The sequence below is a fragment of the Symphalangus syndactylus genome, chromosome 9, assembly GCF_028878055.3.
Source record: "Symphalangus syndactylus isolate Jambi chromosome 9, NHGRI_mSymSyn1-v2.1_pri, whole genome shotgun sequence".
NCBI lineage: Eukaryota > Metazoa > Chordata > Mammalia > Primates > Hylobatidae > Symphalangus > Symphalangus syndactylus.
The window spans coordinates 120,609,566-120,630,760 of record NC_072431.2 but is presented as its reverse complement, the minus strand read 5'-3'; the positions used below and the strand labels follow the sequence as shown (position 1 = coordinate 120,630,760).

The following is a 21,195-nucleotide window of genomic DNA, read 5'->3' as shown; positions in this document are numbered from 1 at the left end:
TTAGATAGAGGGCCGGGTGCGGTGGCTCACGCTTGTAATCCCAGCACTTTGGGAGGCCGAGGCGGGTGGATCATGAGGTCAGGAGATCGAGACCACGGTGAAACCCCGTCTCTACTAAAAATACAAAAAAATAGCCGGGCGTGGTGGCGGGCGCCTGTAGTCCCAGCTACTCGGAGAGGCTGAGGCAGGAGAATGGCGTGAACCCGGGAGGTGGAGCTTGCAGTGAGCCGAGATTATGCCACTGCACTCCAGCCTGGGCGACAGAGCGAGACTCCGTCTCAAAAAAAAAAAAAAAAAAAAAGATAGAAAGGCCGGGCATGGTGGCTCATGCCTGTAATCCCAGCACTTTGGGAGGCCAAGGCAGGCGAATCACAAGGTCAGGAGTTCGAGACCAGCCTGGCCAACATGGTGAAACCCATATCTACTAAAAATACAAAAATTTAGCTGGGCCTGGTGGCAGGAGCCTGTAATCCCAGCTACTCGGGAGGCCGAGGCAGGAGAATCACTTGAACCCAGGAGGCGGAGGTTGCAGTGAGCCAAGATCGCACCACTGCACTTCAGTCCAGGTGAAAGAGTTAAGACCTAAAAAAAAAAGTTAGATAGAAAAAAAGAAATCAGGCTAGGCACGGTGGCTTACGCCTGTAATCCCAGCACTTTGGGAGGCCGAGGCAGGTGGATCACTTGAGGTCAGGAGTTCAAAAGTTCAAAACCCACCTGGCCAACATAGTGAAACCCCATCTCTATTAAAAATACAAAGATTACCCAGGCGTGGTGGCACATGCCTGTAATCCCAGCTACTTGGAAGGCTGAGGCAGGAGAAAGATTTGAACCAAGAACGGGAGGTTGCAGTGAGCCGAGATCATGCCACTATACTCTAGCCTGGGCGATAGCGTGAGTCTGTCTCAAAAAAAAAGAAAAAAGAAACCAGTGTGAAAAACAGAGCAGCAGTCTGAAAGACCATAGAAAAGCAGAGACACTGAGGTTATAAAGCTAAAGGAAGAAGACTTTACAAGCAACACTTAACAGCATCAAGATAAAACAGAAACTAGGGGATGGAGACTTTTTAAAAGGACATTTGGCAATTAGGAGATCACTGTTGTTGTCTTTGAGAATTTACAATGAACTAGTACAGAATCATCTTCCTACTAAGAAACTTCATACTGTCTACACTGTATGATGTAGTACTGTACAGGTATGGGGCAATTAATAAAAGTGGATAAATATACACACCTTTAACAGTATCCCTCCTTATAAAAGTTTTACTAAATATACTCATAGAAATAAATTTTGGCCGGGTGCGGTGGCTCACGCCTGTAATACCAGCACTTTGGGAGGCCAAGGTGGGTGGATCACCTGAGGTCAGGAGTTCAAGACCAGCCTGACCAACATGGAGAAACCCCGTCTACTAAAAATACAAAATTAGCTGGGTGTGGTGGCACATGCCTGTAATCCCAGCTACTCGGGAGGCTGAGGCAGGATAATCGCTTGAACCCGAGAGGCGGAGGTTGCAGTGAGCCGAAACCACGCCACTGCACTCCAGCCTCGGCAAGAAGAGCAAAACTCTGTCTCAAAAAAACAAAAATAAAAAACAAAAAAAAGAAATTCTGAAAGCAGAAGAACACTGCAAGAAAATATACAATTATATGACAGGAGTTTTCTCAAAAGCTTCCTTAATATCAAATGCTTACCTGAAACATTTGTTTCTCAATTTTGTCAAGTAAGAGCCTTGGAATATTAATAGCAACATTAGTTCCATCTAAAGCATATTGGTTAACAAGACTAAGGACCGAACTAACAACTTCTCTCTCTTTTTCCAAAAACATGAACGTTTCATTCACTGAAGCCCACAAAGACCGAACCTTTGGAAACAGAAACAAAATATTAAAGTCCACACAGAATCTATACATATATTTTAAAAATGTAAATATATGTTCACTCTTAGTAACAAATTTCCTAGAATGATTTCTAGTAAGAAAATTAAATAATTATACTTTAATAGTTTAAAAGTCCCTTTGGATATTATTTCCAAAGGGAATTTTTAAAAAATGTATCAGGAGAATCTAGCTCACTATAATTTTCAAACAAATCTAAGAATTCTTTTGCTTTTAGAGATGGGGTCTTACTATGTTGCCCAGGCCACACTCAAACTCCTGGGCTCAAGCAATCTTCCCACATCAGCCTCCCAAGCAGCCTGGACTACAGGCACGCACCACTGCACCCAGCTCCAAATCTAAGAAATCTTATACAAGATACAATTAGCATTTTCTATATGCTGACATGTAATCAATCTAATGAAGATCATTTGGGGAGAAATAATTTTAAAAATTTTTCAAGAGAAGCCGGGCGCGGTGGCTCACGTCTGTAATCCCAGCACTTTGGGAGGCCAAGGCGGGCAGATCACGAGGTCCGGAGATCGAGACCATCCTGGCTAACACAGCAAAACCCCGTCTCTACCAAAAATACAAAAAATTAGCCAGGAGCCGGGCGCAGTGGCTCACGCCTGTAATCCCAGCACTTTGGGAGGCCGAGGCGGGCAGATCACGAGGTCAGGAGATCGAGACCATCCTGGCTAACACGGTGAAACCCCGTCTCTGCTAAAAATACAAAACATTAGCCGGGCGAGGTGGCGGGCGCTTGTAATCCCAGCTATGCGGGAGGCTGAGGCAGGAGAATGGCGTGAACCCCAGGGGGCGGAGCCTGCAGTGAGCCGAGATGGTGCCACTGCACTCCAGCCTGGGCGACAGTGAGACCCCGTCTCACAAAAAAAAAAAAAAAAAAATTAGCCAGGCATGGTGGCAGGTGCCTGTAGTCCCAGCTACTCGGGAGGCTGAGGCAGGAGAATGGTGTGAACCTGGCAGGCGGAGCTTGCAGTGAGCCGAGATCACACCACTGCACTCCAACCTGGGGGACAGAGCAAGACTCCATCACAAAAAAAAAAAAAAATTTTTTCAAAAGAAAAAAACTACTACATCTCAATTTTAAGTCATGCAGTTTGAGGAAGTTAAAGTGTGAAAAATTATGCCTCATTAAAAGCAAAAAATCTTAGGCATATAATCTATATTCATTAAAATTGATATAAAAGAATATTTAGGCAGGCACAGTGGCGCATACCTGTAATCCCAGCTACTCAGAAGGCTGAGGTAAAAGGATCCCTTAAGCCCAGGATCCTTGCAAAAAAAAAAAAAAAAAAAAGAATATTCGTAGAATGTCTATTTGTAACAATCAAAAAGTAGAAACAATCCGAAGGTCCAACCAGAGTAAAAAGGGTACATTGGTGCTATATTCATAAAATAGAACACTAAGCAGCAATGAGAATAAACATACTACAATTACACACAACAGCATGGATAAATATCATAAACAATGTTGAGCCAAAGTCAGACACAAAAGAATATATTCTATATACTCACATTTATATGAAGTTCAAAAACAGGGAAAACTAATCTTTAGTGTAACACGTGAGGGCAGTGTTTCCCCGTGGGGGGAAACAGTGTAAACTAAACAGGTTCAAGGACGATTCTAGGGTGCTGGTAACCTTCTATTCCTTAAATGGTATTGGTTACATGGAGGTGTTCACTTTGTGAAAATTTGTCAAGCTATATACTTATGAGTTACACATTTCTTGTATATATGTTATGCTTTAACAGAATTTATAAAAGAGGGAGGGAGGTGGAGAAATATACACATGTTCTTCCTGCATGATAAAAATACAATATTAAATATCTCTAATTAGTTCACTTTTTTCTTTTTTCTTTTTTTTGAAACAGGGTCTCACTCTGTCGCCCAGGCTGGAGTGCAGTGGCACGATCTTCGCTCACTGCAACCTCTGCCTCCCAGGTTCAAGTGATTCTTGTGCCTCAGCCACCCAAGTAGCTGGGACTACAGGCGAGTACCACCACACCAGGCTACTTTTTTATTTTTGGTAGAGACAGGGTTTCACCATGTTGGCCAGGCTGGCCTCGAACTCCTGGCCTCAAGTGATCCGACCATCTCGGCCTCCCAAAGTGCTCACAGGAGTGAGCCACTGCGCACCCGCCTCTTTTTTTTTTTTTTTTTTTTTTTTTTTAAAGACGGGTCTGGCTCTGTTGCCCAGGCTAGAGTCCACTGGCACAACCAGAGCACACTCTAGCCTTGAGCTCCTGGGCTCAAACTATCCTCCTGCCTCAGCCTCCTGAGTAGGTGAAACTATAGGTGTGTGCCATCCTAAATATCTCTGACATGTTGTATAGCAAGGTAAAGTTGTTCCCAAAGGAAGACTCATGGGCTAGCAGTCTAGAGGTCTCACAGGATGGCATTTCCTTGATGACTCTGTAATTATCCAGGATCTGGTTCTCAGATTTTCCAAGTCTAGATTTTTATCTTGTCAATGGCTCAAAGTTGACTGTACTCAGGGAAAACACATATGAACCAAACTCAGAAGAGACTGATGTGAAAACTATAATAGGTTCTGCAAATTATTTTAATTATATAATTTGCAATCAGGGATTCATTAAATGGAAAATTCCATGAAGGAAGTGACTTTGCCTTGCCTGTTCTCCTCATTGTTGTAGCCCTAATGTCTACAAGATACCTAGCACATATCAGATGATCAATACTTTCACTGAATAAAAATATTTCCTGAAGAGGGCGCTCACCTTTACAAGTGACAATGTGCCTTGGAAGCCAAATTTATACCCACAGCAGCTTGGCGTGGCGATCACAGAATCACAACAAAGAGCTTGAGACAGATTTTATCCAAAAAAAAAAAAAAAAAGAAAACCTAAGAAAATACTTAACTCACATCAAAGCCAAACTCTGGAGGCCTCAGATCATTTTCATTTGTCAGAATCCTCCCTTCTGCCAAACCAGCCTCATTTTGATTCCTAATTTTCCTTTCATACTTAACATCTCCCTTCGGTTAATCCATTTTATTTAGATAAATTAATACCACTGACTAGGTTATACTACAATCAAGCAGAGCTTTTTGTACTGGGGTGGAGAATTTCAAATTAATCATATCTAAAAACCCTTTTGAATACAATTAAGCTTATGAATTATAAGTTCATTTTTCCATTATATTCAAGTGTTTTAGAGGCACTCTATTAATATCTTTATATATACAACCTATGAGTTTAAAAAAAAAAAAAGTAATAGTACTATAAAAAGAAATGGGACCAGGCACAGTGGCTCATGCCTGTAATCCCAGCACTTTGGGAGACCGAGGCAGGCAGATCACCTGAGGTCAGGGGTTCAAGACCAGCTTGGCCAACATGGTGAAACCCTGTCTCTAAAACAAATACAAAAATCAGCTGCACATATTGGCACACACCTGTAATCCCACCTACTAGGGAGGCTGAGGCAGAAGAACCACTCGAACCCAGGAGGTGGAGGTTGCAGTGAGCCAAGACCGCACAACTGCACTCCAGCTTGGGAGAGTGAGACTCCATCTCAAAAGGGGGAGGGGAAGGGGAAGGGAAAGGGGAAGGGGAAGGGGAAGGGGAAGGGGAAGGGGAAGGGAGGCTGGGCGAAATGGCTCATGCCTGTAATCCCAGCTCTTTGGGAAGCCAAGGCGTGCAGATCATCTGAGCTCAGCAGTTCAAGATCAGCCTGGCCAACATGGTGAAACCCTGTCTCTATTAAAAAATACAAAATTAGCCAGGCGTGGTGGCGCATGCTTGCAATCCCAGCTATTCAGGAGGCTGAGGCAAGAGAATCACTTGAACTCAGGAGGCAGAGGTTGTAGTGAGCCAAAATCATGCCACTGCACTCCAGCCTGGGCAACAGAGCGAGACTCCATCTCCAAAAAAAAAAAAAAAGTGGTAAATAGACTGTAAGAGTCCCACTAATTGAGCAAACACTACATAACACAGAATTTTAAAAGATTAAATTTCTCCTTTGTCTCACCTTTTGAATTTTTTCTTCTATATTACTGTGGTCATCATAGGGTTCCATTCTAATAAAAATTAAATAATCTAATTAGTCAAATGAAAAATCACATGGTAATTTAATATCCAAAAAGCTAATTAGTTTGTAAACCAACCCACCAACAACCACCACAACAAAAAATAAAATTTAATTTGAAAGCAATAATAATTTATTAGGAGAACTGGACTAGCAGTCATAACTATGCTCTAATCCTATCATCATCTGGCTATTGATATATTATTTTAATTAATGTTTGTGGGAGTCTGTTTCCTCACCTGTAAAATGCAAGAGCTAAACTAGTATCTAAGGCAACTTCTAGCTCTAAAAGTCACTTACTTCTTTATTTGGTTTTCCAGTCCTATACATTCAGATCTCAAGTTTCGTACCTGCTTAACTGATAATCTGCAAGAAAACGTACAAAATGACAACTATAATATCATTACGATTAATTAGTATAGCCCACTTCTCTATTTTCCCTTTGCGTATCCTTGCTCAAGGCCTCTAGGTATAGCCACCAGCAAGCTAAAGGACTCTAGACTCTCTTTATCACACAAGTGATTCAACATACAGGCTCCTATTGAGATGGAACTAGGACTCGTAGGTTAGTATATCCTCTCCGATTAGAATGATGGGGGTTAGTAAGACGACTCTGCTCTTATCCTCATCTCACATACCCAGGGGATAAATTTAAATGTTATCTAATACAGTCAGGCAACATTTCAGTTAATTTCAAAGGATTCTATAGCTTTAGTAATATACAACAAAGCATTCTACAAAGTTATCCTACTGTAATTGTTTACAATTGCAAAAAAGAAATTAGGCCAGGTGCGGTGGCTCACACCTGTAATGCCTGTATTTTGGGAGGCTGAGGCAGGAATATTTTGGAGCTGAGGCTTCAGGCCAGGAGTTTGAGACCAGCCTGGCTACAAAGCAAGACCCTGTCTCTACAAAAAAATTTAAAAATTAGCTGTGTGTGGTAGCACACGCCTGTACTCCCAGCTACGGCAGGAAGATCACTTCAGCCCAGGAGGTCAGGCTGCAGTGAGTCATGATCATGCCACTGCACTCTAGTCTAGCTAAGCGACAGAGCAAGACCTTGTCTCAAAAAAAAACATATACACACACACACACACACAATTATATACAACCTATTCTTTGAGAGTAACAGCCTTGTCTGTCCTGTTTAATTCTGTAATATCAATGCCTAAACAGTATCTGACATATAGAAGAAACTCCAAGAAAAAAAGATATGCTGAATAGATGAACCTAAATATAAAATAGCATTAAGTGGTTTAAAAAAATCATGGACTACCTACCTGAAAGAATATTTACTTAATGAAACATCCACTAATTGGACTAATAGACATTAAAAGTAATACACTGGCAGGGTGCAGTGGCTCATGCCTATAATCCCAGCACTTTGGGAGGCTGAGGCAGGTGGATCACTTGAGGTCAGGAGTTCGAGACCAGCCTGGCCAACATGGCAAAACCCCTTCTCTACTAAAAAATACAAAAATTAGCTAGGCATGGTAGCATGTGCCTGTAATCCCAGTTACTCAGGAGGCTGAGGCAGGAGAAATGCTTGAACCTGGGAGGTGGAGGTTGCAGTGAGCCAAGATTGTGACAGTACGCTCCAGCCTGGGCAACAGAGTGAGACTCCATCTCAAAAAAAAAAAAAAAAAAATAGTAATACACTATGGCAATATGCAAAAATTTACAGAATGAAATATCAAGATAAAAAAGGATACAAAATAAAATAAACACTACAATTAGAACTTTAAAATATATTTCCATATTTTACAAAGCACATAAGAAAACAACTTTTTAAACTAAAGTGGGCCGGGCACAGTGGCTCATGCCTGCAATCCCAGCACTTTGGGAGGCCAAGGCAGGCGGATCACTTGAGGTCAGGAGTTCAAGACCAGCATGGTCAACATGGCAAAACCCCGTCGCTACTATAAATACAAAAAAAAAAAAATGAGCCAGGAGTGGTAGCAGGTGCCTGTAATCTCAGCTACTTGGGTGCCTGAGGCAGAATCATTTGAATTCAGAAGGTGGAGGTTGCAGTGAGCCAAGATTGCACTACTGCACTCAAGCCTGGGCAACAGAGCGAGACTCCATCCCAAAATAAATAAATAAATAAATAAACAAACAAACAAATAAAGTGATCTTTTCTTTTTCTCTAAACTTACATTTATAGTATGCCTAAAGTTTTAAAATATTTTAGGCAGAAGTTATCTGACTATAGCCAGCCACAGTGGCTCATGCCTGTAATCTCGGCACTTTGGGAGGCTGAGACGGGCAGACTACATGAGCTCAGAAGTTTGAGATCAGTCTAGGCAACATGGTGAAACCCCATCTCTATTAAAAATACAAAAATTAGCTAGGCATGGTGGCCTGTGCCTATAATCCCAGGTACTCTGGAGGCTGAGGTGGGAGGATGACTTAAGCCTAGGAAGCAGAGGCTACAGTGAGCCGACATCATGCCACTGCATTCCAGCCTAGGAGCCTGGATGACAGAACCAGATCCTGTCTCAGATAGCGAAAAAAAAAAAAAAAAAGAAGTTATCTGCCTTTAAAATGGAAAGATAATCGCCAAGGTTTTCAGGTAGGCATGGAATATTTCTGCTGACGTTATATTGGTGACATCTGCTTAAAAGAAAGAAATTATTTTCTAACTATCAAGGTACTACTTACTGTGCATTTTCCTGATATTTTTGGGTAACACAATCTTCTCTTTGCAAAATTTGTAAAAATCTGCTACGTGCGAAATGGCATCTGGCAATGCACTTGTGCAAGTCCTGTGGTTTTATGTTAAATGTCTCTACAAAATGATGAGAAGAATCTACACGGAACACAAATAAGATTATAAAAAACAGGCTGGTCTGATAGTAGTGGGTTATCAGAACTGAACATTAGTGTCACTAACGCTGGTGGTATACAATCTCCCACTCCTAAATTTGATTGACTTTTAAAAAAAGGAAAACAGACTTACAAGCTAATAAATACCAAAAATGTTGAATATTAAGAAATTAGCATCATCTAACTAACAACTCCCCAAAAGCTAGTATACCACAAACATATAACAATACAACTAATGCCTTGTTTTGGTATTTTGGGTTGTTTTTTTGAGACAGGGTCTCACTCTATTGCCCAGGCTGGAGTGCAGTGGCACAAACATAGCTCACTGCAGCCTCAACCTTCAGGGTTCAAGCAATCCTCTCACTTCAGCCTCCAGAGCAGCTGAGACTACAAGCACACACCACCATGCCCAGCTAATTTTTTTTTATTATTTTTTGTAGAGACTGGGTCTCAAGGTGTTGCCCAGGCTAGTCTCGAATTCCAGAACTCAAGGGATCCTCCTGTCTCAGTCTCCCAGAGTGCTGGGATTACAGGCCACCACATTCAGCCTGATACAACTAACGTTAATGAAAGTAAGATGACCTTTTTTTAAGGCAGGCAACTAAAAAAGATTTCTAAAGGTGAGTTATTTTACACAGTTAAAAATTTTCAGAGTGTATCTACCTAAAAAAGTTCTTATTATAATTTGAGATCTCTAGAAATACATTTATATCTATAAAGTGTATTTATTTATAGATATCTCAAATTATAATAAGAGCTACTTTGCTTCCAAACAGAATCTTTTTTCTTTTTTTTTTTTTTTTTTGAGACAGAGTCTCCCTCAGTCACCCAGGCTGGAGTGCAGTGGCGCGATCTCGGCTCGTTGCAACCTCCACCTCCCGGGTTCACGCCATTCTCCTGCCTCAGCCTCCTGAGTAGCTGGGACTACAGGTGCCCGCCACCATGCCTGGCTAATTTTTTGTATTTTTAGTAGAGACAGGGTTTCACCATGTTAGCCAGGATGATCTTGATCTCCTGGCCTCATGATCCACCCGCCCTGACCTCCCAAGTGCTGGGATTATAGGCGTGAGCCGCCGCGCCCAGCCATAGATCTTTTAACAAAGGAAGAAAGTCAATATAATAAGATAAGAGGAGATCACATCATCTCCATTGCTGCCATCAGTTTACTTTTCCTCTTAGTAAGACCAATAGGACAGGATAACCAAATAAAACCACTGTTCATTTCTCAAAACAATTCTTCACTGTGTTACTAAAAACCAGAGTAGACCTGAGAATAACCCATGTAAATATTTCAGAGTTCAGGTTTTTACCTGTAATAAATTCTACTTTAACATGGCTCAATACAACAAAAACATGAGTATTCTGAAAATCAGGGACTTCCACAATGCATTAACGTTGCTTATACAGGTCCTAGCACTGCCTCAGAGAAACCACCAGAATTGGCCGGGTGCGGTGGCTCACGCCTGTAATCCCAGCACTTTGGGAGGCCAAGGCAGGCAGATCACGAGGTCAGGAGTTCGAGACCAGCCTGGCCAACATAGTGATACCCCATCTCTACTAAAAATACAAAAAAATTAGCCAGGCATGGTGGCGCATGCCTGTAGTCCCAGCTACTCGGGAGGCTGAAGGAGTAGAATCCCTTGAATCCGAGAGGTGGAGGTAGCAGTGAGCCCAGATCGCACCACTACACTCCAGCTTGGGCAACAGAGTGAGACTTCGTCTGGGAAAAAAAAAAAGAAACCATCAAAATTTCTGAATATTTAACAGGAAATGAGTTTACCAAATTTAGAAGTTATCTAGAGTCTGAACATGTTGACTGGAATTGGTTTAAATCCAGAAATAGGACAATTCATGCTTAGAAGTCTTATGCCTTATTAAATCCAAACACACATATTTTACATAAAATAGTTTGTATTACATGTAATTGGGGCAGATCATCCACTAGCAGAAAAATTGGAAACATTCTTATATTACATTTGTAATCCTAGCACTTTGGGAGGCCAAGGTGGGAGGATTACTTGAGACCAGGAGTTTGAATCAAAACCAGCCTGGGCAACATAGGGAGACTCACACCATCTCTAAAAAAAAATAAATTTTTTTTTTGAGACTGAGTCTGCTCTATCACCCAAGCTAGAATGCAGTGGTACGATCTTGGCTCACTGCACCCTCTGCCTCCCAGGTTCAAGTGATTCCCGTGCCTCAGCCTCCCAAGTAGCTGGGATTACAGGTGCCCACCACCATGCCCGGCTAATTTTTGTATTTTTAGTAATGACAGGGTTTCACCATGTTGGCCAGGCTGGTCTCCAACTCCTGACCTCAAGTGATCTGCCTATCTCAGCCTCCCAAAGTGCTGGGATTACAGGAAGGAGCCACCACACCCAGCGAAAAAATAAACATTTTTTTTAAGTACAAATTGCTCTTAAACATGAAACAATTTTCAACCTCACTAATAAGAGAAATACAAATTAAAACTGTACTGAGATTCCACTGTAACCTATCAGACTGAAAAGATTAAAATGTCTGGTCATATACTATGTTAATAAGCCTTCAGGAAAACAGACATTATCCATACAATAGTGATAAAAGTATCAATTGTCACTGGGCGCAGTGGCTCATGCATGTAATCCCAGCACTTTAGGAGGCCAAGGCAGGAAGACTGCCTGAGCACAGGGGTTCAGGACCAGCCTAGGAAATATGATGCGACCTCGGTATTAAAAAAAAAAAAAAAATGGCCGGGCGTGGTGTCTCATGCCTGTAATCCTAACACTTTGGTGTAATCCTAACACTTTGGGAGGCTGAGGCAGGCGGGTCACCTGAGGTCGGGAGATCGAGACCAGCCTGACCAACAGGGAGAAACCCCATCTCTACTAAAAATACAAAATTAGCCGGGCGTGGAGGCACGTGCCTGTAATCCCAGCTACTCAGGGGGCTGAGGCAGGAGAATCGCTTGAACCCAGGAGGCAGAGGTTTCGGTGAGCCGAGATCGCACCATTGCACTCCAGCCTGGACAACAAGGACAAAAACTCCGTCTCAGAAAAAAAAAAAAAAAAAAGCCAGGCGCATTGGTTCACACCTGCAATCCCAATACTTTGGGAGGCCCAGGTGGGCAGATCATCTGAGGTCAGGAGTTCAAGACCAGCCTGGCTAACATGGTAAAACCCTGTTTCTATTAAAAATTAGCCAGGCACGGTGGCACACACCTGTAATCCCAGCTACTCAGGAGGCTGAGGCAGGAAAATTGCTTGAACCCAGGAGGCAAAGGTTGCAGTGAGCCAAGATCACGCCATTGCACTCCAGCTTGGGCAACAAGAGCGAAACTCTGTCGCAAAAAAAAAAAAAAAAAAAAAGAAATGTTTCCTAGTGCTTGTATTAGAACATAATAAAATAATATAAAGTAGTCACTATGTTTATTAAGAAAGATTTTAAAGTACAGTTCCAGTAGAATATTAACCATTTCCTTTTTGGGGTACATTAATCTTTTAACTTACCTTGCTTTTACTAAGATCTCTTCATGATTTAAAAATTGTAAAGAACAATAAAAATTTAAGAATCAAAACAAAAAAATCTTTTATAAGTTGAACTTACTTTTAGAATTGGATTTAATATATTTCATTGCAACAAATCTTGCAAAATGATACATCAGATGAATAAACTTAGGACCACCAGGAGAAAGAAATAGTGAACCAACAACTTGAGGAAAGCTACTTCCACATTCACCCTATGAAGAAAAGAAATAAGATGATTTGAAGACCTTGTTAACAATAATTCTTACATTTACATCATACTATTTTTGTTAAAGGGTGTGACAATCTTGCAACAGAAGTCCCACATTTTCATGAGCACTATGCTATAGGTTGGCATGGGGTTTCCTAGTACCTCTTCATAGCACAGTGGCTTGGACATGTCCAATTCTGCAGCAGAGTGTAAAGCAGTACAAGTGGGTAAGGCCCCCAGCCCACTGTCTCCTCATCATACTGTTTTTGAAGCATAAAAGAATTTGATCAGGGCTGGGTGTGGTGGCTCATACCTGTAATCCCAGCATTTTGGGAGGCCGAGGCAGACGGATCACTGGAGGTCAGGAGTTCAAGACCAGCCTGGCCAACATGGTGAAACCCCGTCTCTACTAAAAATACAAAAGTTATCTGGGCGTGGTAGTACATGGCTGTAATCCTAGCTACTCAGGAGGCTGAGGTGGGGGAATCACTCGAACCTGGAAGGCAGAGGTTGCAGTGAGCCGAGATTGTGCCACTGCACTCCAGCCTGGGTGACAGAACAAGACTCTGTCTCAAAATAAAAAATAAAAAAATTTTTAAAAAAGAAAAAGAATTTGATCAGAATTATTCCATTTAAATCACAAGTTACATGTTTTGGTTTTTCTAAACTCTACGTGGGACCTGGTCAGAAAAAACAATTATAATGATACAGACACAATCATTGATACTATCTGGGGAAACAAACTAAAATAATATATGGTTGAAAAAGATTTCTTTAAACAAAAACTGTGCTATAAACTCTCAGGAACTCTAAAACCTACTTTCAGTACACCTGGCCAGCAAAGCTGGTTTCTTCGAAATATACAGAATCCCAACCAAAAACCATCAAAGAAGACTATTTTAACTAATATTTCCTTCCTTATACTGATAGCATTAAAGCATTAAAAAGATTTCACCTCTAAAAAGTTAAAGAGTTAAAGTAGTTTTTAACTTTTTTAATTTTATTATTATTATACTTTAAGTTTTAGGGTACATATGCACAATGTGCAGGTTTGTTACATATGTATACATGTGCCATGTTGGTGTGCTGCACCCATTAACTCATCATTTAGCATTAGGTATATCTCCTAATGCTATCCTTCCCCACTCCCCCAATCCCACAACAGTCCCGTGTGCGTGTGTGATGTTCCCCTTCCTGTGTCCATGTGTTCTCACTGTTCAATTCCCACCTATGAGTGAGAACATGTGGTGTTTGGTTTTTTGTCCTTGCAATAGTTTGCTGAGAATGATGGTTTCCAGTTTCATCCATGTCCCTACAAAGGACATGAACGCATCATTTTTTATGGCTGCATAGTATTCCATGGTGTATATGTGCCACATTTTCTTAATCCAGTCTTTCATTGTTGGACATTTAGGCTGGTTCCAAGTCTTTGCTACTGTGAATAGTGCTGCAATAAACATATGTGTGCATGTGTCTTTATAGCAGCATGATTTATAATCCTTTGGGTATATACCCAGTAATGGGATGGCTGGGTCAAATGGTATTTCTAGTTCTAGATCCCTGAGGAATCGCCACACTGACTTCCACAATGGTTGAACTAGTTTACAGTCCCACCAACAGTGTAAAAGTGTTCCTATTTCTCCACATCCTCTCCAGCACCTGTTGTTTCCTGACTTTTTAATGATCGCCATTCTAACTGGTGTGAGATGGTTATCTCATTGTAGTTTTGATTTGCATTTCTCTGATGGCCAGTGATGACAAGCATTTTTTCATGTGTTTTTTGGCTGCATAAATGTCTTCTTTTCAGAAGTGTCTGTTCATATCTTTCACCCACTTTTTGATGAGGTTGTTTGTTTTTTTCTTGTAAATTTGTTTGAGTTCATTGTAGATTCTGGATATTAGCCCTTTTTAACTTCTTAAAGTCTGTATCTTCTAACAAAAAGAATGTGCCTTTAACTTTAACTTCTTAAAGTCTGTATCTTCTAACAAAAAGAATAATACTGGCCGGGCGCAGTGGCTCATGCTTGTAATCCCAGCACTTTGGGAGGCTGAGGCGGGCGGATCACGAGGTCAGGAGATCGAGACCACCATGAAACCCCGTCTCTACTAAAAATACAAAAAATTAGCCAGGCGTGGTGGCGGGCGCCTGTAGTCCCAGCTACTCCAGAGGCTGAGGCAGGAGAATGGCGTGAACCCAGGAGGCAGAGCTTGCAGTGAGCCAAGATTGCCCCACTGCACTCCAGCCTGGGCGACAGAGTAAGACTCCATCTCAAAAAAAAAAAAAAAAAAAAAAAAAAAGAATAATACTTACAGAAATCCTTTTTATCCATTCACAGCAATGTTTTCGGAATTCAGTATCACTCTTTTGGTCAAATGGGGGCCAACAAAATCTGGAAGACAAAAATAAAAGCATTAGGACTATGCACAACAATGGCCAAAAAAAGCCTCAGCAAATTTTTTAAAAATCAAACTTATTTCTAATACCAGAAATATTAACACATGGCCAAGCGTGGTGGCTTACACTTGTAATCCCAGCACTTTGGAAAGCGAATGCAGAAAGATCACTTGAGGCCAGGAGTTCGAGACCGGCCAGGCCAACATGGAGAAATCCCATCTCTACTAAAAATGTAAAATTAGCTAGGCATAGTGGTGTGTGCCTATAGCCCCAGCTACTCGGGAGGCTTAGGCACGAGTATTGCTTGAACCCAGGAGGTGGAGTCTGCAGTGAGCCAAAATGGCACCACTGCACTGCAGCCTGGGTGACCTTATCTCAAAAGAAAAAAAAAATCATTAAAGCGAAATGAATTAAAGCTAACCTTCTTAGATACCAGCTAGAGAGACCAACCTGTGAGAAATTCAATTTTTTTATTTATAAACATCTATAGGGTTGAGTTCTGTTTCATACAAATAACTAAAATGTATTAAATGAGGGAATGAACAGCTATAAAAATTGCTGAAAATCAGCTAAAGACAACAATCTCAATGGATCCACTGGGCTAGTGCATAAGGACAATATAAATAAATTAGTAAATTAAGCCTGAAAAGAAATAGTAATCTTGCCGGAGAGAAACATAAACAGATATATATGAAGAAGAGAAAAAATGGCATACAAGATTATGACTCCTAGAGATCATCCTTATCATAACTGTGGGTGCTATTGTTTTGTGGCTAAACAAGACAGAAAAACATTAAAAAGAAAAGTTTTGCTTCAACTTTGGCCTAAAATATTAGGGTTTAAAATTTACCTACTGCTTTCCTTTCACAGTCAGGTTTTTCCAAATTTTTATTCTGAGGCATAATAATTTAAGGCCTCATACTTTTTCTATAACTACATTCAGTATTCGCAGAAAAAACTGAGCATGCATAGGGAACAAAAAGACTAAAAGGCTAGAATGTCAACAGTGATACTCCGTGGTTGACGGGTTTCAAACCAATTTTTACATTTTCCTATATTTTCTGAATTACTTAAAATGAGCCATAATGTTGATAATCAGCCAAAAAAAAAAAAGTAAAAATGTATTTTTATTTGGACAGAAGAAGCTCTATACCTAATAGGGAATTCCAAAAAATGATCCAAACATCCCTATTCTCCTGCATACTCAGAACTTTAAATAAAAGCAAAATATTCAAAATAGATTATCAAAAATGAAAATAATGCCCTAAGCGATAGATCTACTTGTTGCTTTTCTATATAAAAGATTGATTGCACAATATAAATATCAAAATAAATTTGAACACTTTTTTAGATAGAAGAAACACAAATCACATGCAAAATAACTTAGAACTGAGACTTGTGGGTGTTTACATTTTTATCTCCTTCTTAAACTAATATTCAACAGCATATAACAATAGAGTAAATGTAATAGGAATGATTTTTGCCTAAAGCAATTGATGCTTTAATATATCACTGAAAAAAATAACGATTTACAGTGAACCATGTAGACAAAACAACACTGCCTATAGGAAAAGTGGTAAGGCACAGAGTACTGAGCAAAAAAAAAATAGGGCAAAATCAAGTTCATACAGATTGAGATCAGTTAATTGTTTTGCTAACAATAATTTGCTTAATTATTAAGACCACAAAGAAAATGTTAAGAATTATATAAAATAAAAACTATATTACCTAGAAAATACACAATGATTTTAAGATATGTACCAAAGAAAAAAATCACCCAGATTTATAAAGATTAAGTATTAAATGTATAAGACTCAAACCTGAATTTTATAATATTCATTCAAAACAACAGTCAAAAACCAAGTTGAAATTCTGGCTTATGCCGGGTGCGGTGGCTCACACCTGTAATACCAGCACTTTGGAAGGCTGAGGCAGGTGGATCACCTGACGTCAGGAGTTTGAGACCACCAGCCTGACCAACAAGATGAAACCGCAGCTCCAATAAAAATGCAAAATTTAGCTGGGCGTGGTGGCAGGCGCCTGTAATCCCAGCTACTCAGGAGGCTGAGACAGGAGAATTTCCTGAACCTGGGAGGCGGGGGTTGCGGTGAGCTTAGATCGCGCCACTGCACTCCAGCCTGGATGACGGAGTGAGACTCTATCTCAAAAAAAAGGAATTCTGGCTCGTATCAAAACACAGTCCATTTTCAAAATTGGAAAGAAACCTAAGCAAATGAAATTATTTTTCCTTACTTGAAAATTTCTTTGGTGAGAGACTGGTCCAGAACTTGAAACAAAAAATAAGAAACTATATGAAAGGCATCACGGTTCAGCTTGTCAAACATGTTCCTAGTGGTTAAAAATGAAATAGAAATAGAAAAAGAAAAAGGTTAATAAACTAAACATCACCAAAAGCTGCGTAAGAGTTTGACACAAATTAATGTTTTCATTCTCTTCAGGAAGTCGAGGCAAATTAATTTTTCTCATTCATGTACATTTTATAACCAGTTAAGAAAAACATACAAGCTTTCATTTTCTAATTCTGAAAACACAGATTCAATATAAGACTGGCAGAACTGGCTTTAATGAAAACACTTTACAGAAAGAAAAGGAAGGAAAACCTATTTCGAAAGAGAACCATGCCTTATAATGGTAACAACCTACATTTACTGAATAACAATAAATAGTTAATATTTATTAAGAGTTTCCTATTTGCCAAGCATTCTTCTAGGCCTTCTACAAGCAGTAACTTAGCTAATCTTCACTACTATCACATACTATCTACTTTAACACAAATTATTTTATTTAATCCTAATGACACTAGATAGTAGTTTGATTATCTTCATTATCCAGATGAGGAAACCTAAATTTAGAGGTTAGAAATTTGCCCAAAATCGCTTAACCAGAAAGTAGAAAAGCACTGATTTGAAATATATCACCTCACCCTAGAGTCCAGGGTCTTCACTACTAGATTTTTATTCCCAGAACCATCTTTATAACATAATGCCGGCATTAGTTTTTATTGTTCCAATTACCCTAATTAATCAAAACAAAGCCTAAAAAAAAAAAATGTGAAAACAAAAACGAAAAAACACTAAACCCTTTAAGAAATGTCACACAACTATAAGGAATCAAGAATTAACTTAAATAGCAAAGCATGAAATTTCCTTCCAAAAAATCAAATCAAGTGAATTTCTGACTTAGGATTACTACTCTCTTGCGTAAGTTCCTATCCCTATCCATTTGTCAAACAACACTTTTGTCCTTGGAATGTCTCTACTCTTCAAGTAACGCAAATGAAGTTCCATCTATCCTACTTCCTTACCATCTCTCAAACCTGTTGTTTTTTCACAAAGTACCTTATTCTCTTCTCTTTGACACTTACTGTAATTTGTAATAAGATATTTGTTGAAGATTTGTTCCTTCACTAGACTAAAATTCTGTAAGGGGCCGGGTGCAGTGGCTCACGCCTGTAATCCCAACACTTTGGGAGGCCGAGGCAGGCAGATCATGAGTCAAGAGATTGAGACCATCCTGGCCAACATGGTGAAACCCCATCTCTACTAAAAATACAAAAATTAGCTGGGCGTGGTGGCGTGCACCTGTAATCCCAGCTACTCAGGAGGCTGAGGCAGGAGAATCGCTTGAACCCAGAAGGCAGAGGTTGCAGTGAGCCAAGATCGCGCCACTGCACTCCAGCCTGGCAATAAAGCAAGACTTCGCCTCAAAAAAAAAAAAAAAAGTAAGGGAAAATTTATATCTATTCTGTTCACCACTGTACAGCCAGGTCCAATACAGTGGTCAATAAATATTTGTTGAATGAACAAATAAATGAATCACCTCTTTTTATTCCTACTGCCACTTTAGTTCAGGCCTAGATAATTAACTGCAAAGCCCTTCTTCCCCTTCTATCTATTCTCTGTAATGCAACCATATGATTTTTCCAAACTGCAAACCTTTTGGGCAAATACCTTGGAACGGATTGCTGAGTCATATGTTAAGTATATGTTTAACATTTTAAAAAAGTGGAGTCGGGCCCGATGGCTCACGCCTGTAATCCCAGCACTCTGGAAGGCCGAGGCGGATGGATCACCTGAGGTCAGGAGTTCGAGACCAGCCTGACCAACACGGAGAAACCCCGTCTCTGCTAAAAATACAAAATTAGCGGGGCATGGTGGCACATGGCTGTAATCCCAGTTACTCCAGAGGCTGAGGCAGGAGAATCGCTTGAACCCGGAGGCGGAGGTTGCGGTGAGCCAAGATTATGCTATTGCACTCCAGCCTGGGCAACAAGAGCAAAATTCCATCTCAAAAAAAAAAAAAAAGAAAGAAAAGTGGTCATACCACTACAGGGTCATAGAAACAAAAAAATCATAAACTGCAAACCAAAGAGAACGTATATGTATAAAATATAAGTGAATAAAAAACAATGGGTTTTTTTGTTGCTGTTGTTGTTTTGTGGTTTTGAGACAGAGTCTCGCTCTGTCACCCAGGCTGAAGTGCAGTGGCGCGATCTCGGCTTACTGCAAGCTCCGCCTCCCGGGTTCACGCCATTCTCCTGCCTCAGCCTCCTGAGTAGCTGGGACTACAGGCGCCCGCCACCACGCCCGGCTAATTTTTTGTATTTTTAGTAGAGACGGGGTTTCACCGTGTTAGCCAGGATTTTCTCAATCTCCTGACCTCGTGATCTGCCTATCTCGGCCTCCCAAAGTGATGGGATTACAGGCGTGAGCCACCGCGCCCGGCCACTTTTTTGTTTTTAAGAGACAGGGTCTCACTCTTGTTACCCAGGCTGGAGTGCAGTGCTACCATCATAGCTCACTGTAGCCTCAAACTCCTTGGCTTAAGCAATACTTCCACCTTGCTCTCCCAAAGCACGGGGATTAACAGGTGTGAACTACCATGCCTAGTCTAATTACTTTTTTAAGAGACACGGTCTCACTATGTTGCCCAGGCTGGTCTCAAATTTCTGGCCTCAAGCAATCTCCCACCTCAGCCTTCTGAGTAGCTGGATTTACAAGTGCATCCAGCAATTTTAAAAGTAAATTTGAGGCCGGGCGCGGTGGCTCACGCTTGTAATCCCAGCACTTTGGGAGGCCGAGGCAGGCAGATCATGAGGTCAGGAGATCGAGACCACGGTGAAACCCTGTCTCTACTAAAAATACAAAAAATTAGCCGGGCGTGGTGGCGGGCGCCTGTAGTCTCAGCTACTCGGAGAGGCTGAGGCAGGAGAATGGCATGAACCTGGGAGGCGGAGCTTGCAGTGAGCCGAGATTGCGCCACTGCACTCCAGCCTGGGCGACAGAGCGAGACTCTGTCTCAAAAAAAAAAAAAATAAAAAAAATAAAAAAAATAAATAAAAGTAAATTTGGCAGGGTGCAGTGGCTCACGCCTGTAATCCCAGCACTTTGGGAGGCCAAAGCAGGTGGATCACGAGGTCAGGGGTTCAAGATTCAGCCTGGCCAAGATGGAGAAACCCTGTCTCTACTACAAATACAAAAAAATTAGCCAGGCGTGGTGGCAGGCACCTGTATTCCCAGCTACTCGGGAGGCTGAGGCAGAGAACTGCTCGAACCAGGGAGGCGGGGGTTGCACTGAGCCGAGATCACACCACCACTGCACTCCGGCCTAGGTGACAGAGCAAGACTCTGTCTCAAAAAAAAAAAAAAAAAAAAGAATTAACATTAGCCAGGCATGGCAGCAGGCACCTGTAATTCCAGCTACTCAGGAGGCTGAAGTGGAAGGAAGGTTCACTTGAGCCCAGGAGATGGGGGCTGCAGTGAGCCATATTCAGGCCACTGCACTCCAGCCTGGGAGACAGAGCCAGACTATCTCAAAAAATAAAAACAAAAAAGTAAATTTGATGCCACATCCATGTTTAAAGCATTTAAAGGGGACATGTGTTACAAGATGGTGGATCCTGCAGAGAAAAGGGAATGCTTGTACTTTGTTGGTACTTTGTTGGTGGAATGCAAAGTAGTACAGCCATTATGGAAAACCATAGGCTCTTTAAAAAACTAAAACTAGAAGTACCATATGATCCAGCAATCCCACTGTTGGGTATATATCCAAAAGGAAGGAGATCAGTATATGAAAGAGACATCAGCACTCCCATGTTTAGTGACACATTATTCACAATAGTCGAGATACAGAATCAACCTAAGTTGAATGGATAAAGAAAACAGATGAATGGATAAAGAAACTGTGGTATATATACACAATGGAACATTATTCAGCCACACAAAAGAAGAAAATCCTGTCATTTGCAGCAACATGGATGGGACTGGAGGTCATTATCTTAAGTAAAACAAACCAGGCAC

The 21,195-nt window shown here is 40.9% G+C and overlaps 1 protein-coding gene across 3 annotated transcripts in view; it reads right to left on the bottom strand.

The window, feature by feature from the left end:
- The window catches only part of HAUS6 (HAUS augmin like complex subunit 6), a 59,872-nt gene that overhangs the window by 36,793 nt on the left and 1,884 nt on the right, over positions 1-21,195 (bottom strand). For 2 of the 3 annotated variants that reach the window (XM_055294159.2, XM_055294160.2), the window contains exons 2-8: positions 17,129-17,224; positions 14,792-14,870; positions 12,352-12,484; positions 8,602-8,749; positions 6,241-6,306; positions 5,884-5,932; positions 1,689-1,859 (exon numbers count right to left, since the gene is read on the bottom strand). In XM_055294159.2, coding sequence (XP_055150134.1) covers positions 1,689-1,859; positions 5,884-5,932; positions 6,241-6,306; positions 8,602-8,749; positions 12,352-12,484; positions 14,792-14,870; positions 17,129-17,224 — 742 coding nt within the window. Of the gene's footprint in view, positions 1-1,688; positions 1,860-5,883; positions 5,933-6,240; positions 6,307-8,601; positions 8,750-12,351; positions 12,485-14,791; positions 14,871-17,128; positions 17,225-20,908; positions 21,035-21,195 lie in introns of all 3 variants that reach the window. The other variant, XM_055294161.1, reaches the window with a different exon arrangement.